Source organism: Apostichopus japonicus, chromosome 3 (genome assembly GCF_037975245.1).
Source record: "Apostichopus japonicus isolate 1M-3 chromosome 3, ASM3797524v1, whole genome shotgun sequence".
Classification (NCBI taxonomy): domain Eukaryota; kingdom Metazoa; phylum Echinodermata; class Holothuroidea; order Aspidochirotida; family Stichopodidae; genus Apostichopus; species Apostichopus japonicus.
Genome location: NC_092563.1, coordinates 5,228,715 through 5,247,824, shown reverse-complemented (window position 1 = coordinate 5,247,824; position 19,110 = coordinate 5,228,715). Strand labels below are relative to the sequence as shown.

The window sequence follows — 19,110 nt, the reverse complement described above, 5'->3', positions numbered from 1 at the left end:
CACCGGCCCTATGCACATAGACCAAGATGTTTTATGGAACGCGGAAAGGGTCCACGTGAGGCGCAGTCCACTCAGAGATGGTCGTTCACCCAGAAACCGTCCACTTTGAGATCGCCGCTCAAATGCAAGCAGCCGCCCACTTAGAAATCGCCGTTTAACGTGAGAGGCCGTCCACCTAGAGATGGTCGTTGATACACTACAGACCGTCTACTCAGAGATCGCCGCGCAAACACAGCCAACCTTTCAGGAACCGTCCAAACAGAAATGGTCTTGACTTAGAAACCGTCGCGACTGAGAAATGGTCGTTATTTAGAAATCGTCCATTCAGAGATCATTCACTCAGAGATGGTCGTCTCAGAGATCGTTCATTTGAGTGACAGACAAACTTGCATATTTATATCGTGGGCGGGGCGTGAACTTTTCAATCACAGAGTCGAGGTGCGTCGACCGTTTGCACTCGTACTCGTTCATTGAATTTTCAATCACAAATTAAAATAGATTGTATTGTAAATAGAAATAGAAATACACTGAACAGTGTACACGACTACATACAGTACTGTAGATCAGTGTTTATATATATATTGTACTTACTGCGTGTATACTACTGTATCATGTAGATCAGTATCATGTATACATTGTTTACACTATTGGGAGTCGAGTTTCAGTGTGTTGCCATAGGGATGATTTGCACACGGCATTTCAGTCCCATCAAGCGATGCTTCTTTCGGATGCATTGTATAGAATTTTTGAGACTAGATTGCTTTTATTTCTGCTCGGTTTTTTGGCAAAGATTTCCACTGATCACCAGGTGCGAGTGGAAGATAGATGATCTTTCAAACGTAGATATATAATTGGGAAAATGTACGAAGTCGCGCTAATCGAATAGCGGTTCAGCAGTGAGGTACTATAGATTTAGGACTCACGCACACCTAACTACTGTATAGTATATGCCTATAGTACTAGAGGAGCCCTAATGAAACAGAAGTCAAGCTATCTTCGTAGGTATTTTAGAACATATTTTAGTCTTAATTGTTTGGACACTACAGTTGGCCTAGCCATTGAACAAAGTCAAGCCCCTTAAATGATCCTCCCATTCATCAAGAATACTAGATTACAAAATTACAAAACGAAAGGAATTCCAAAATTTTACCAGTCTTGTCTGAACATATTTCAAATCAACCATTTGATTTTCACCTACATATGTCATTTTATTAATTAATCTGGTTTTGAACAACTCTAACCCTGCAGTACCCGTCTTTGCTTTATATTATGATTAAACAGTTACAGTGCTATACACGTCACAATTTGTCAGAATTACACAAACGCTGTGCGGTTTATGGCGCTGTCGTTCTCGGTACAAAGTAATGAAGAATTATCGTAAAGATCGTATCACTAGTTCCGAAGGTATGGACCAAGGTACATTTGAAAATGCAGACTGTAGCGGTAACGAAAGATAGTCAATTAATATCTAAAACAGATTAACACTTACCATTTGCTTTAGGCGAATACACTTAGATGCTAGTGATGTCAATTAACCATTTTCGTTATCTATTGACAAAGGTGCCGTTGCTATTCGCAAAACGTTCGAGTGCTATAAATGAGGATTAAAAGAAAGTAAAAGTTCACTTTACAAATTCACTTACCGTTTGTAGTTAACTGTTGTTTAACATTTTCAAATTTCTCAGAATCGTATGAAAGTTTTATTGACGATCTTTTCGTATCGCTTATCTCGTTTTTACTCATAGCTTCTAATCTCCTAATAATGTCGAGAACGTCGATGCTCTTTTCGTTGCCATGTGGTTCATCAAAAACTGAAAAAAAAATATTATGAGAAAAGATCGTTCCCAAGCTTTTCATCGAAATAAAGAGAATAGTATAGAACATATAACAGGTCTGTAGTAGAGTCCAGCACACCTCAATCCAAGTCCGATTCCAGCAACTCCGGGTCTAAAGCAAGTCTGATGCAGAGGCGGGCTGAGTCCAAGAAATCCAGAGTGGAAGTAGAGTGTGAGCCTATAGAGGCAATGAACTGTAAACACTATCTTGATTTGACTCACCTATTAGGCCTAGATGCCGACAGTGACGGCATAATTCGGCCGGAACCTTCGGCCGAACAAACGCCTAGGCTTATGCCCACCTGAATAAAAGGTCTAGATGATGATGACTTTATATGAGTCGAGGCTATATGCTAGGCCTATATGTCTACTCCATAAGTACTCCTAAGCGTGTAGAAGTAGTTCCTTCAAAAATCAACAAAAAAAATAATTAAATGCAGATGTACGCATATCACGAACATTTGTTAGGCCTTTCCAATGTTACAGATGACAGTCTACATAACGAAGACCAAACGAATCAGTAAAAGACTTGTTTTTATATGCTCTATAGTTTATATGTTGGTAAGCCTATAATCTTTACATTTTTTAAATTAGACGTAAGCACGATCCATGCAACCAGAAATAATCCATCCAAAGCTGAAGGGTTTTGTACGTTCTGGTCGGTTTGATCAACGGAGATATTTCCATGATGACTAAATGAAATACATTCTACAAGATAAAACTCGTATCTTCATTTGCGTCAGTAACCTCCTGCTTAGAGTAATCTGAGTCAATATAGCAACTTGCAAAGATATTTATCCAAATGTTGCACATTTTAAAGTAATGCAAATTTCTGAGAAACCTCAGGCATGAACGACAATGAATATAATTCGATGTACAAGGACTTTTGTCAAAACAGTTGATTGATATCCAATTTACGTCCACCCAAACCTTTTGACCTCTTCTTTTTCTTCCCGTCCCTTGTTCACCCCCGCATTATACCCAACAAACTCATAAAGAATGCCGTAAAAAGGGAATTGATATAGTATTCGCCTATCAGGTATAGAAACAGGTACTTTCTAGGGCATGTCAAATATGCGGAAGCATGTTAGAAGAGCACGTATAGAGTGGAAGGGATTTTCTGGTTTGTAATGCTTCCCACAAGAATGGAACTTAGTTTACGAACTTTCAGAAAACTGTTTATCTTCCAGCACATGGATCCGGACAATTACCACCGTTCGCAGTTACCATAGCCAAAATTACAAGTGGTAAAAGGAGATAACAGGAATAGGAAATTTAAACATAAACGATAGAGTAAACAGCACAAGAGAACAATTGCATATATTACGTGTTCGCATCATATTAAACATAGGGACTTTACGTTGATTCCCCTCCTTCCCTACTTACTGTTATTGTTTCTTCGAAAAGTTTTACTTTTTGCAGATGATATGCAATATACATGATAATCTTAATCATATCTATATCTGTCTATCAATCTATATATTCAGTTACCGAGGGGTCCAGACGGTGCTTTGATCCATTAGAAATACTTACCATGACTCTGACGCCTGCCTTTGGAAGGTTCAATCTGAAAATAAAATCCAACACATAAACCATCAATCACTGAGCAGTCCCACCCACGTTGAGTGATGATAGCCACTAATGGCCAATCGGCAACGTAGACTCGTTTCATGTGGGCAGAATGTTATATTATTACCCATTGCTAGTATTTCGATGGATGTGTGAGCACTCGCTTAGTGTAATAATTCACCACATAACTTCAACGGTCCCCCGCATTATACCCAACAAACTCATAAAGAATGCCGTAAAAAGGGAATTGATATAGTATTCGCCTATCAGGTATAGAAACAGGTACTTTCTAGGGCATGTCAAATATGCGGAAGCATGTTAGAAGAGCACGTATAGAGTGGAAGGGATTTTCTGGTTTGTAATGCACCACATAACTTCAACGGTCCCCTATAGTTTAAATTTAGTGGAGTTGAAAAGAAGTTAAAGTCTGCCCAATCCCCCCCCCCCACTCCCTCGTCAAAAAATAAGTAAATAAATAAATACGATATCCAAAGGTAGAGCTTGACACGGAAGAAGTTTTATGCTTAGCAGGTAAGTATAGGTCCACATTTGAAAGTACCACATGATTGTTATAGTGCTTTAAGCTAATGTGTGCCATCAACAGCAGCATCAACCCTGAGCAAAAGATGATTATCCCAAAATGGTTTCTCGCAGGGCATCTAGCTTAATTTTCATCAATTTTGGGCGAAACCAACGCGCTTAGTTTCTGTAACGTGACGATTAGCAAGGCGTGTAACAAAAATCGCAAGTAAGTCGAAGATGTCCTCTGGTAGGAACTACTGTGAGAATCTCCCGTACTGTTCGGTACGAATGAAATAACACATAGCGATCACACTTGACATTCTGGATTCGTACTCTTTATCAGTGGCGGAGAAACAGGGGGGTGGGGGGTTTTAATCCCCCACTTTTTGAAGAGGGGGGTTGGCCCACACAATCAACCCCCCCCCCCTAATTTTTGCCAGTAATGTTCTGTTATAGCCTATGTTATGTGCTCCAAATGGCATAATAAATCAAATCATTAAATTTGAAATTGTTAAAGTCATTTCAACCTTTTACCTGGTAGGCTACATGAACAATTAACGACCGAAAACTGAGTTAGAATTGACCCACACATTATTTCTAGCCCCTTCCCCCCCTCCCCCACCTTGCGCATTGGAACTTGTAGCTCATAGCGCTAACTTCACCCCACAACAGACATACACAAAATAACGTTTTGTTGCTGTTGAATAGCTTTGGAACTGTATACACTTGCCAACTTCAACGAGGTGTTTCTAAGTACATGTACGTAGGCAATATGTGTGTCGAAATCTGTCGCTAGGCTAGCGCGCTTTGGCACTATCAATGCGAGGTTGATTTCGCGGCACGTGCCTTACGTTTTACACAGCACCGTTTGGTAAAAATGTACTCTTATTGTATTTAGGCATGAATTGATAATTACAGTGGTTGTGTTGTAGGGGACTACCTTAGGAGTTAGGACTATTTTGGCAAAGTTTGGAGTATGTGCTGACTGTAGATTGTTTGGAATCTTCACTTGAATCATGTGAAAACTCACCTGAAATGTAAATAAGGTTTGAGACTTTGTTCCTGTATGTAAACCTGTGATATGGTTAGTGTAGAACTATTATGCTGTAACTGACAGAGAGTATCAAGGACAGCTAATAAAACAACATACGCTACTCCAGAATATTTTGCACCCACGCGAGAAAACTGCACTGAAATGAATTTTACTGTATATGTTGCAATGGTAGAGCGCATGCGATTCAGAAAAAGTTGTTGGATACGGCCGATAGGCTATATAATCCATGGTGACCGTTTATTTACAAGTTGAGAATAGTAACACATCAGTGTATTGAACTTTGGCGCAGTTTGATCCAGCATATATTGTGCAAATGACATGCAGCAGTTCTCATTTTATTGTATTTTATCCACAGTTGTTAAATATAGGACTGAAATCGCATTTGCGGCAGTGGGTATATTTGTTTTCTGGGAGAGGACCCTATAGACCCATCGTATATGCAAAAGTCTACTTGGATTATTTGTCCCCTGATTTTCTTTCTGCAGACGCCCATGTATTTCTCCAAACTAAATTTCTAAGCCATGAGATCTAAAACTTAGGAGGTTTAGGAGCATCATTAGGTCTGGAAAGTGTTATTCTGGGGACCTGGGAGGTATATTTGCCACAAAAAAATCGTACGCTACGCGCGAACCCATGGTCGCGCTCCGCTTAGATAGTGTCAGAGAACAGACACGCGTCCCCACCATTATCCAAGACTGATCAGCGCCCATGCTCAAAACTGTCGATGTGTGTAGTGTTCGTTTTCGCAAATATCTGGTATATATTTATTTCCTTCAGCGAAATTTTTTAGTAGCCGTCTGAATTTTCGAAAATTCCCCGACCAACATTCTTCATCATACTTCATCATACTCGTGCAATTTTGACCCGTCTGTTAGGGTTTGAAGGAGGTTTTTCTATATCGGTTGTCATGCATAGATGATATTTTGTGCAACATTATGGGTATGTTTTGAAGTGAATTTATTCACGAGAATTGTGAATTTTCAAATTCTGAACAGTGGGGCTGATGGGTAATGTGGGCCGCGATGAAGAATCACCTACAAAAGCAATGATCCACAGGATACGTGATGAAGTCAAACATGATGTGTGACTGGTAACAATCTTCAAAAAGGTTATAGATGAGAAAAAAGGTATTTGGAAATACTTGATTCTCAGGCAAAAGTGTACATATGGTTGGTCAGTTTCAAGCCCGAGAAGTGCCATTTCCAGTGATCTGGGGGGTACCAAAACCAGAAATTTGCTTGAACGCTGCGCGCCAACCAATGGTGGCGCTCCGCTTAGATAGTAATTCGCGCCCCCTCGAGTTAGAAAATCCTGCATACGCCCCTGGTTAAATGCAGCTTTTCAAGGCCTGGGCAGTGCCATTTACTGCAATCTGGGAGGCAATATTTGCCAAAAAATTCCTGTGCACTTTGCGCCAACTTATGGTGGCGCTCCACTTAGATAGTGAGCCAGCAGTTATGACTTTTTATTTCATCAATGGCCTGCAACCCCCCCCCCCCCCCACTTCTGACAAGAAATCTCCGCCACTGCTCTTTATAATTAAGAATGTGATTAATTACAAACTTTGAGCGACATGATCATGCGAGTGGATTCCACTTGCTAAAGATCATATTAGTTCCCGTCCAGTTGTTCAGCAATTTGCCTCCCAACATATGAATATGTATTAATATTAAAGTCAATCTGTCCATAATAGAACCTAAGTTGAATCTCGTATCTAGTTTCAAACAACAAAGTTTTAACAAGTCAACCACTTCATTGCAGGTCGAATCGGGTCCATGCCAGTGTTATCTCTGACTCAAATCATGGCTTCAAGAGGCTTTATTTTCTCACTTCAATCAATCATGACATCTTTAAAGTACAATGTGATCCCAAAACTTACCTCTTCACTTGTCCCGTCCGCCATTGCTTGACGTTGATCATATGTAGTTGAAATTTGAAACTTTACTGTACACTTTATACTGCAACAACGGATCCTGTGAATTGTTTCATATATGACGTACAATGTTATAAATCACGCTTGTGTCGCTTTTATATAGCTGGCTATATTTATCGAACAAACTGTATCTTTTTGAATCAACAGTGGAATGTTATAGGCAAACAAGATACTCCCAAAGTACGGTATGGTTAGGTCCATAAACTGGCTGTTCGCATGCAAGTTATATGATATCTAATATATAAAAAATAATCTTTTATCGCCGTGATGTTTGAGTAAGATCAGATGATGTTAGACTTCGTTCAATATTGATATTGTTATCTCATAGCAACTTACTTTAAAGTACTTACCTTACCTTACCTTACTACTTACCTTAGCACACCAAAGCACTTATCAAAACGATGAATTTCATTCCTGTGGAAAGGTATTCCAAGCACGGAAGCTGCAGTACTTGCAGACATTTCTCGTGTAGCTATGTTAACTAAAACACAGACATACATCTAGAGATTACAATTCATTTGGAATGTATTTCAAAGTTCGTGCGGGGCCCAAGTGGCCAAGCCCCCGGGAATGTGAAGCATTGTGTTCGTTTAATATTGCCCAAATAAAGAAATTTAGACGAAACGGGAGTCAGTTGTGATTTACCGCACCGGAATGTAATGGGGTGGGGAAGTGGAGAGTATTACGATGGAGGGGAGGGGATGGTACATGATCCCCATGCTTCCTTGGCGCCGCCAATGTCAACGCTGTCAATGTACTCAATGAAAAGGGAACTAAACCCTGTCAATAAATTGGTTGTGCGTACGTTTCGAACAATACTATCGTGTATCACCACTTATATATTATGAATCAATTCTCTTATTTGTGTGCAATTCTCTTGCAAATGCAGACAACCAGGCAGATGGCGTTACGAGGTGGGCCGTTTTGGGGAGTGTGAAGGGAAAGAAAGGTATAAAATCAGTCTCTTAACCAAAACAAACTAGACTCGAATATAATGATGGACAGGTTTCTCAATCGAACTCTGCCCTTTCTTTCTCCTGCGTTTTCAAAAATATGTTGGTAGGTTTGATTGCATTTAGGTGCATATAAAAAGTTAAACCTACACCAAGATACTAAATATCTAGTTTATATAGGCCTATTAAGATAATGGTCTGGTTCGCAACTATACATACACTTGTAGGAGATGGCTTTTGGTACAGAATAAAATCAACTGCAGAACTCAGTGTCTAAAGGAGATGGAATATTTCAAACACTTACTAGCGTTTAATAGGTAAATATATGCATCATGTATATATGCGGTTCTTCAACATTGTTTCAAAAGTTGCATTATATGTAGCACCTTTTTGCATCTAAGTTGCCACCAATTTACCAAAATTTTCCATAAGATCTTAGCGCCAACCCCAGTGCGAGAATGGTTGCGCCCAAATAATGGTTGAATAGATAACACAGTTTGAAATCGACAACGCTACAAATATTTAGAGTAGAGAGTTGCGTCACCATGAGGGCTATGGCGGGCCATCAGTCTCAAATCGTGGGGAATCGAATACCGATTTAAATCGACATATACCAACTTTCTTCATATACCAGTTTCCAGCAGCAGCTTAAATTGTCTTCTACCGATTTAAATCGACATATCTATACTGAATTAATTCTATATTTCATCGATTTAAATCAACATTATATCAGTTTAATTCTATATATCATCGATTTAAATCGACATTTACCGGTTTAATTCGACATATCATCGATTTAAACTGTATATGTCGATTTAAATTGACATATACCGATTTACTTTACTTATCATCGATTTAAATTCGTATATGTCGATTTAAGTCGAAGATATCTCGAATTAAAACTGGTATATGTCGATTTAAATCAGTTAAAGCTGCTGGAAACTGGTATAAGTCGAAGGAAATTGTATATGTCGTTTTAAATTGGTATATGTCGATTCCTCGCGGTTTGAGACTGATCATGGCCCGCCGTACAGGGCAAGCTGTTAGCACATGACAAAGGATATTGGATTTATTTGTTTACAAAACATTTTTACGAAACTCTATTTTGTTTACGGTTACATCTAGCTAAGTGATTAACTGGTGTGTGTGACCTTCCCTACCGGTTTCGAACCTCTGGACATACAATGAGCGTCCATAGCCTAGATGGTTAGGGTGTCCGCGTACAAAGCGGGAGAATCCCGGTGGAGCCTGGAAGTTTCTTCACTGTTCTGGATTTTCCTTCTCATTACGTTTTCAATTATATATATTCATTTGCCTTTGGCGTTCACCTCCATTTCATTAACATTAAGTTTTTTCAAAGTATCTCTTTCGATATCGGGCTTTAGGAATCACAAATGATTTTCGAGTTGGTTAGCATCATGTTTGATCTCTAGAGTAAGGCAAAATTTGTCACCAAAACAGAACTAGTATTGTTCGATACATGTGTCAAACGCCTACAGTGAAATTATCTCTGGTCTTACAATCAGCGTCCATAACCTAGATGGTTAGGGTGTCAGCGTACAAAGCGGGAGGCCCGGGTTCGAATCCCGGCGGAGGCTGGAAGTTTTTTATTGTTCTGGATTTTCCTTCTCATACAGTTTTCAATGATACATATTTATTTGCCTTAGGCGTTCACCTCCATTTCATTAATATATATATATATATATATAAATATATATATAAATATATATATAAATATATATATATATATATTTATATATATTGTTACGTTGGAATGCGAGAGGTCTCGATAATTGATTTTTAACGAGACACAAGCCTGGGTTCGTTTCCGTAAGGAACACAGACAAATTGACGAGTCTAGAGAATTTGAATGAGAACGTAAACTATATTAAACAATGGAGTTTGAACTAACACCAACAAGTGGTCATTACAAATATATAGAAAATTACTCACAAACTTAACAAGATAGGATACACTTTAAAACACGCTGGTCTCTTCCAACGGCGATATCCCTCAGCGGCCACGACCTTGATGACGACGATTCTCGGTCCGTTGTACCGCGAAATTCACTGGTCCTCGACGAAGTTTCTCGCGATCCCAGAAACAGCAGTCACCTTCTTTCCGGCGATGCTCCAAAATAGAAGACGGACTTCCAGCCACAATCGAGTGAAGCACATGTCGAACTTCTCGCCGACTAAATATTACCAGAGTCAGTTCAAAATCAGCTTTATAGCCACCAACTCCTAGCGTAAGGAACTTCCTCAACAGAGACAGAAATTCTTCACCTTCTCCGAAATAAAGACTGGAAAACTGTAGTTTCACAGCAAAGTCCTCTTCAAACTTTTGAATGGAAGTGTAGAATCAATCTTGGTATCGATATCTCAATCCCTCAGAAACTACTGGCAGTTGAGCACTGACGATATATAGTAGAATGGTATAATATGTGTCGTCGCTTGTATTCGTTCAAAAACTGAGCAACTTTCCGATCTGGGCGGCTTTTTATACGATTCGCCATGTCAAGAATCATCTAGATCTTTCTCGATACACCTGAGTAACAATTCGACCCAGTTTCTACACTGAAAACTTAAATTGGTTCACCGACTAACATAACGTTAGTCCATCTGGTGCCTCTCCCGACTAACATAGCCTTAGTCAGTTGCTATACCGACTAATTTATTCCTTAGTCAGTTGGATTTCTTAGTCGGTCATCTTAGTCCGTCAGCTTAGTCGATCAACAATTTCTTAGTCGGTAAATGTATATTAGTCAGTTACATTAGTTGGTGACATTAGTCGGTCTTTACCGACTAATTTATATGAGCCACCGACTAGTTTATAGCAGGTTTTACATTAGTCAGGATGGTGCCTCTCCCGACTAACCTTTCTTAGTCGGTATCGACTGACTAGTTGCACTGACTAGATTCACTGAAAGAATTAAACCCGACTAGTTTCACTGACTAGCATCACTGAAAGAAAATAGAGCAGAAGAAACACAAATAATGTGTACGTTGGCAGTATTTATTTCTGATAAAACTTCTGATGTCTACAAAAGGCTGACTTTCGACAGATAGAGAAGAAATCACTGAAAATAAAATCTGAAAATCTGATTTTTTTTTCCAACAAAGTTAAGACAAGTTAATGGATCAAACATGAATCGCAAAAGTATAGCACTGCACAATAATGCAAAGTTGAATCTTGGGCAAGGGTTCCTCATGACTTTCGTTTTAAAGTGGTACCCCAAATCGACACCAGTTACGTCTTCACGAACAAAGAGTGTTTCTCTTAACTACAAATGGCCTCCCACTTGTCTTCAGGAAGCCAAAATCTGCACCATTATTGACCTGTGAACAGAAAATATGATATACGTGTAAGCACAGATACAGATATAGCACATGATAACTCACATTATCATAAACATACATTTACATTAAAATTTTATAACATATTGGGAGGTATACATTTAAATCTAGGTCCCTCAAATTATAAGCCAGGAATAGCAGCTTTACCAAATTATTATTAGCTTTGCACAGCATAACAAAAGTTATTTCTCAAAGCTTAATAATTATGTTAATCATGTTAATAATGATCCCAATAGACCGGGATCCCAGAGGGTTTGGGTAGCTGGGAAGGTAACCAATTGCCTTGTACATCACAATGTTCACAGTGCATTCCTGTATATGAAACCAGACGACTGGCAAACCGACTGTGGTGGGTGTGGCTAGGAGAGCAATTTTAAAGTCACCTGATAGCTAACCTAGATCAGTTTTCATGGTAACACATCAAAGTGAGTACAATATGTCAGGTATGGCCCCAAGAGCAACAAATGGCCATTGCCAGTAATTATTGGTGGTGGGGTACCCCTGTCAGTGATCTATAATTGACCCCTCAAGGCTGACCTAGGTCAGCTCATGAGGTAACCACTTGAAACCTACTGGAAAATGTTGGTTAGGGCTTCAGATACAACTGATGGGCATTGCCAGTAATTTTTATTGGTGGGGTACCCCTGCCAGTAGACCCCCAAAATGCCCATACCCCATTGACCTAGATGAGCTCATGATGTAACCAGTTGAAAACTACTGGAAAATGGTATCACTTCATATGTAAGGGATGGGAATTTCCAGTAATTTATATTGGGGGGGGGGGGTACCCCTGCCAGTAGACCCCCAAAATGCCCATTCCCTCATTGACCTAGGTCAGCTCATGAGATAACCAGTTGAAAAATTACTGGAAAATGATAGGTATCACTTCATATGTAAGGGATGGGCATTTCCAGTCATTTACATTGGTGGGGTAACCCTGCCAGTAGACCCCCAAAATGCCCATCCCCCATTGACCTAGATTAGCTCATGAGGTAACCAGTTGAAAACTACTGTAAAATGATTGGCAGGACTCTATATATATGTAAGGGATGGGCATTTCCAGTAATTTATATTAGTGGGGTACCCCTGCCAGTAGACCCGCAAAAATCCCCCCACCCCCCCCCCCCGCCCCTCATTGATCTAGGTCAGTTCATGATTTAACCAGTTGAAAACTACTGGAAAATTATTGACAGGATTCTATATGTAAGGGATGGGCGGACTCTGGCAGTGGTGGCCCACCAATATAAAATACTGGAAATGCCACAGTTCTTCTCTTCTGTTGTTGCCTCCACACTGGTGTCGTACATCACAGGAAAGCTCACCCTTGACTTAGATATTTGGCTTTTCAATTCCTGCTGGGAAAAAAAGAAACAGCAAAGCAAAATGAAAAGGTTAAATAGAACTGAAGCGTGCATCCTGACTGCTCGCAACATATAATACCGTTGACTAGCCAACATAATTTGTTCAGCCTACTGTGACTGTACGTTTGAAGGTCTAGCCTTGCTTATTCAATATCACAAAGCCTACCCATTTAGATTCACATGGGAAATTACAGGAAATCTTTACCAAATGAGTGTAGACTTCAAATAAACTATTGAGCCTTATAGTTCCAGCATTTGTTTGGGAATAAATTAGAAGATTATGTGCCACTGTTCAATCTAGCCCAATACACACATAACACATTGTTAATTGGTGTTTAGAATGCACACTTTAGTGTTGAGAACTGCAGTACCCAGTAGAAGCCTATAGGCTACTCACTGTCATTGCACTTGTGTATTGCGAAACGCCAACGTGACAACGGTAGCGTTACACTAACCATAATACAGTACTAGTGCCAGTGGCCTAACAATTAACTTTAATTTTACCTTCAAGATAAGGAATAACAGGTAGGCCGATGATGCAGTTAATACCTCCATTCTTCTAAAGACCTTCTTGGGTGATTTACGGTTGAAAGTTGTTTAGAGTGATCGTATGAAACTATGCCAAGCCCAGCAAGCTGCCGTTGCCTCTCGGTTTCCAAATTGAAGTGAATTGAATTGGGTTAAAATACATTAGTCCGACGACACCGACTAAGCTACGATTATGGCGTAAATCGGGTGTCCGTATCGTTCTTAGTCCATGGGTTAAAATACCTTAGTCCGTCGCCACCGACTAAGCTGCGATTATATTTTCCTTAGTCAGTGTAAACTAACTAAGAAGCAGCGATGAAACGAAGATTTTGCTAGTCCGTGTGCATTGACTAACGTTACAGACTAATTTAACGTTAGTCCGTGGCAATATTGACTAGTTTATTTTTTCAGTATACGTTCGCGGAAGTCATTTGCATTTATCTCGAACATTCCAGAGAATCCACGAAGAGGCGTGTACAACGTACAACAGGGCTTAACGTAAACCGACGGTAACCCGAGACCAGCGTGTCATCATAAGGAATATACCAGAACAATTGTGTATTGCTCATTACATAAATAACATCCTGACACGTTAACCCCACCTAATTTCTCAAATATTGATTCGTCACGTAGGCCATTTCAAATACTTTCTATATAATAACATTAGGTTCCTCACTAGCAGTGACTAGCGTTAGGCTACAATGGGTCCTCGTAACACCCTCCTCCTTAAAGGAAAGTTTGAATGTAATGAAAACTTTCTCTTACATTCTGCCATATCTTATCACGTATTCTATCATAAAATATTGAACTTTGTTACACTTGAACAAATTTTCGTTAAATATTTATCAAACAACTTTTAAGTTATGCATAATAAATAATTCTGAGTGTTCTTTATACACATGCATAGTAACATTATCTTTGTCTTGTCATATATACAATAAATTCATGTGAATCTGGACAAAGCATCTTCCATCACATTGTCTTTTCCTTTTATGTGCCTCACATCAAAATTGTACTCTTGTATAGTTAAACTCCATCTCATTAATCTCTGATTCTTATTCTTCATTCTATGTATGAAAGTGAGAGGATTATGATCAGTAAACACAAGCACATGGTAGACAGTAGTATGCAAATATACATCGAAATGTTGCAGCGAAAACAGGAGCGCTAGACATTCCTTTTCAATGGTTGAATAATTCCTGGTTTGAACACTCTGTTCTTTGCATTTTTGTCATACCATTGTTTCATTTTGGCTTGACCTTGCTCCAAATTTTGTCTGCCCGATTTCGCTCTAGGGAGAGGATCAAAGCAATCAATAATGACTCTACTAAAAAGCTCATCAAAAGCAGGGATTGGCTTCAAAGGTGCAGGCGGTATTTTCTGGTTGGGCTTCCCAACCACCTGACATGTATGGCACGACCTACAGTAATCAGCCACATCACTCCTGATTTTGGGCCACCAAATATGTTTTAGAATCCCATCACAGGTTTTCCTTACGCTTAAATGTCCTGCCATTGGACTACCATGGGCCATGCTCATGCCGTCACTGTGGTACACCTTGGGTACAACAATTTGGTGCACCACTTGCCATTCCTCACCTGCAGGCTCATCTAGCGGTCGCCATTTTCTCATCATCACGCCATTTTGTTTGTAGAAGCAGACAGGGTTATTCTCCGCTTCTTGTGGGGTCACTGCCCCTTTAACAAGTCCTATCAGTTAAGGGTCACGACTTTGTTCTAAAATCAATTTGTTGAGGCTCAAAGAATCTTTTTTACTACCTTTTGGTTATCTCCCGAACTACTTTCTGTGTCATTCAACACCTTAAAAAATGTGTCTTCCAACTTGAAGACATCACAACCAACTGCGGCTGGTCTCGGACTCGACCGAGTCGTCGGGGATGAAGCACCCATCACTTCTTGAGATTGTTCCCATCTGCATGAAAACGCGCGCCCACAACCCTACGCCCCATCCCTCTAATCGCTTCCCGATGAGTTACGAAACTTAATTAATGGCCTTCGCTCGTAGTACCAAGACCTTGACAAAATCCGGCAACACACCACTTCATCGATAACAAGTGATCGGGTATATCGTCCCCGTTCTGGCGTAGTGACGAATGTTCAAAATGTGAGATTTGAGAAAACGCGCTCTAAAGATTTTCATATTTTCACTTTAGTATAGCGTAACTAAAAAAGGATCTTTTTACCGAAAGTTGTCAATATTTTAAATATAACAAATAGAACTTTGAGTTCTCATGTTTGTTGCTGAAATTTCTTACATAGTAGTAATTTTAGTGTAAAAAATTTCGTCGTTATGTCATGTCATTTTCAGTTAATTTTAGACATTCGCCACACATTCGTCACTGTGCTAGAACTAAATTTTGAAGTTTCGTTCTGTCACATACTTGTATTTGTCACTTTTGTGTGTAGTAGCCATAGGGTACACCGTGAATGTTCACTGTCACATGGGGAGAGGAAAGGGGGGGTTAGGTGGAATAACCTTACCATAGAAGAAAATAATCGAAGGGGTGGTACATTGGTCTTATTAGTTTTAAAAAGAATGTCCACGGTTTACTTTAATGTATAAAATAGACAAGGAATGGGTTATACGCAGGTATCAACATACGTGTTTTAGTATGTTTTTCTTGAGTGACATGGATGGAGTCGGATATGACGAGGGGAGGTGGTATATAGGGCAAGGAGAGCCGGCCGTTGAAATGGTGGTATATTGGTCTTATTAATTTAAAAAGAACGCCCACGTTTTGTTGCAATGTATAAAATAGACAAGGAATTTGTATGGGTTATGGGCGGATGTAAGTGTTTTAGTATGTGTTTCTTGGGTGAAATGTAGGGTGTCGGATAGAGAGATGTTGAGGTAGGGAGGGCAAGGAGAGCCGGCTGCTGAAAGGGTTATATATTGGTCCTATTTATTTTAAAGAACCCCACCATTTTCTATAATGTATAAAATAGACAAGGTATATGTCTTGATGAAATGTCAACACATGCAGTTGCAAAAATAATATTTCCAGAGCGTAATATGTTATGTCGGAACTCTTATAAAGCACACAGACTACGGAAAATTGTGTGCAATTCTTCATTTTCAAGTTAGTGTATTACGTGAAATGTCTCTGACGATAGTTTCTAAGTATCCTTCAAACGCTTTGGGAAGCTATTCCACTATACTATCCCCTTAAACGGAATGTGAAATTTTATTACGCTCACAGGCACATTCATAATAACCAACCCAACAACTGTGCCATTGTTCAAGTGTTTCCAAGTTGTACTATAGTATGTTGTTCCTTCTTTTTATTTCCTTCCAGTATACATATAAAAAATTTCTTACGCTCACAAGCACATTCATAATATCCAACCCAACCTCGTGTGAATCCTCAGATTTAAAGAAGGAAATAACTGTGCCATTGTTCAAGTGTTTCCAAGATGTACTGTAGTATGTTGTTCCTTCTTTTTATTTCCTTCCAGTATACATATAAAAATTATAGAGAGGAGTCATATAACACCTCAACAAGAAGAATAACTCATATAAAAGTTGTTTTTTTTAAGATGATAGGATACCAAACAGTCCAAGAATAACTAATATAAAAAGGGAGAAAATGTCAAGATGATAGAATATCATATAAAATACATCTACTAATACAAAAGTTATTACATAAAACGATATAACAAACAGACTATAACAAACATTCTAAGTGCTCGAATGGAATGTATAAAGCAGCACGGTAAATAAATGAGTTGCTGTAAACTTACGTTCGGTATTTTGTGTGGATTTCTTAGATTTCTGCTCGATTTGTGCAGGAGAGTTTTCAGTGCATTATACAAAGGGCTATTCTGATCACTATTAATCTTATTAGCCATTCTTGTAAACTCAGGTCTTGCAGCAGCATTTACTTTTTTTCTAAAAGTATATTGTATTCTAAATTAATATAGCTGATGTGTATTTAAGAAACTTCATTCTTCTTTTCCTTTCTTTGCTTTCTTTGCAATATAAAATGGTACCAGACAAGCACTGTATAGATCACATGTGCCAGGGTAGAATAATAGTATTGAAAACATTTTCCTTAGCATTTTGGTTAAAGAAAGGCACAACGTAAGCCACACTAGATACTATACAATATACTTTTTAATACCTTAATGCTTTGCAAGAAAAGGTCAAACTGTCGTCACTGTATTCTCCCAGTACTCAGTTTTGGAGGTTCTAGCCACATCAGATCCCTCAATAATAATAATAATAATAATAATAATAATAATAATACGTTGCGACCTTGATAGAATGAGACCTTCATGTTTTATGGTTTATTTTCAAAAACAAATTTCCCTTATTTTTTTTTGGGGGGGGGGGGGGGGAGTTACGCAATAAAGTCTTGCGGTCACATGTTGGAACTATGTCATTTACAGAACACTGAAAATTTCATTGGTCAGTTTCAACAGAGCTCTTATGAATTGTATATGATACAGCAGTATCATCGGCATATTTTGTTATAGAAATGTGTGAGTTTGACCTAATTTCATCAGTATATATGGTAAATACTATAGCATATAATGGCCCCCCCTCTCCTACCCCAAGGCACACCAACCTTTATTTCCAATATTTCCGATAACCCTTTATCCAACCTTACTTGTCTGGGCCATCCTTGAAGAAATTGTGTCAGCCAATGAATAAGCCATGTTTCTTTGATAAATCGTAAAAGATCCTTCATTAATTGAAGCATTTGGCAAGACAGTATTAATTTAAAGGTTGCTATACAGATTTTCTAGTAATTCGGTCTAAACGCCCCCCCCCCCCCTCCTCGTCCTTTGTAGCAGAGTAACTTCTTAAGTATAAACTATGCTAGTACCTTCCAAAGTTTCATGTAAAAGTATGTGACCTTCAATTATGTAACTAGGTATTACTTAGCTAGAAAAAGGTAGTTTTAAGTTAGGCTAGAGTAATGCTCGTGATGAGCAAAGCCCCCAACAGCTAAGAGAAACCATACTTCTTTAGGGAGATGTTACATTTGTAACGATTTGACGATTTGTATCTCGGCAAAACGTCAATTTTCAGATTGTTCTCATTTTGACGAGTTGTCGTATCTCAACAAAACGTCAATTTTCAGATTTTTTTTTCAATTTGACGACTTGTTATATTCGGATAAACGTTAAAATTCAGATTTTTTTCATTTTGACGACTTGTTGTATCTCAGCAACACGTCATTTTTCAATATTTTGTCATTTTGACGACATGCTGTATCTCGGCACAACGTCAATTTTCAGAATTTTGTCAGTCTGACGACTTGTTGTATCTCGGCAAAACGTTGAAATTCAAATTTTTGTCATTTTGACGACTTGTTGTATCTCGGCAAAACGTCAATTTTCAAATTTTTGTCATTTTGACGACTTTTTGTATCTCGGCAAAACGTCAATTTTCAGAATTTTGTCGTTTTGACGACTTGTTGCATCTCGGCAAATTTAATAATTTTGTCGATTTGACGAGTTGTTAAACTCGGCAAAACGTGCTTTTCCGAATTTTGTCATTTTGACGAGCTTGTTTCTCTTTCATCACCATGTCCCTTCTACGCTTCCGTAGTATATGAATACTGTATTAATCAATTAAATGACAAGGTGAACTAATAAAGATATTACCTTCCCATAATCCTGGGTGTTTTCGAATGGCAGTTAGTTGGTTCTCAAGTCAGTATGACATGGTTGTTATGTTCGGCTTGTTCCAAAGGGTAATATTCGTCGATATGCAAAAATGCATGGACCTTAGACAAATAGTGTTACTGAGGGGTTGTAATGATGACTAAAGTATTCGTCAGTATGTAAAAACGAGAGTGGGTCTTAGGTGGACATTCGTCAAAAATGAGTCAGAAAAAAACGAAAAAAAAATAGACAGTTTTAAAACTTCTAACCCGGCTCAACCGATTCTTCACCCTCGAAATAGGTAAGAACAATATTTAACTCAATTTCGCCAAAAGTGCACGTTCGCCACTACGCGAAAACGGGGGA

The 19,110-nt window shown here is 38.8% G+C and overlaps 2 protein-coding genes and 1 long non-coding RNA gene across 4 annotated transcripts in view; 1 reads left to right on the top strand and 2 right to left on the bottom strand.

Moving 5' to 3' along the window:
* Positions 1–6,898, bottom strand: part of LOC139961193 (interferon-induced very large GTPase 1-like) — a 38,727-nt gene extending 31,829 nt beyond the window's left edge. The window contains exons 1-3 of one of the 2 annotated variants that reach the window (XM_071960200.1): positions 6,860–6,898; positions 3,369–3,402; positions 1,644–1,811 (exon numbers count right to left, since the gene is read on the bottom strand). In XM_071960200.1, the coding sequence (XP_071816301.1) occupies positions 1,644–1,811; positions 3,369–3,402; positions 6,860–6,883 (226 nt within the window). In that variant the 5' untranslated portion in view covers positions 6,884–6,898. The remainder of the gene's footprint in view (positions 1–1,643; positions 1,812–3,368; positions 3,403–6,859) is intronic. The other variant, XM_071960209.1, reaches the window with a different exon arrangement.
* The window catches only part of LOC139961170 (uncharacterized), a 176,080-nt gene that overhangs the window by 124,550 nt on the left and 32,420 nt on the right, over positions 1–19,110 (bottom strand). The gene's annotated exons all lie outside the window — the stretch shown is intronic.
* Positions 1–19,110, top strand: part of LOC139961222 (uncharacterized) — a 70,480-nt gene that overhangs the window by 39,476 nt on the left and 11,894 nt on the right. The gene's annotated exons all lie outside the window — the stretch shown is intronic.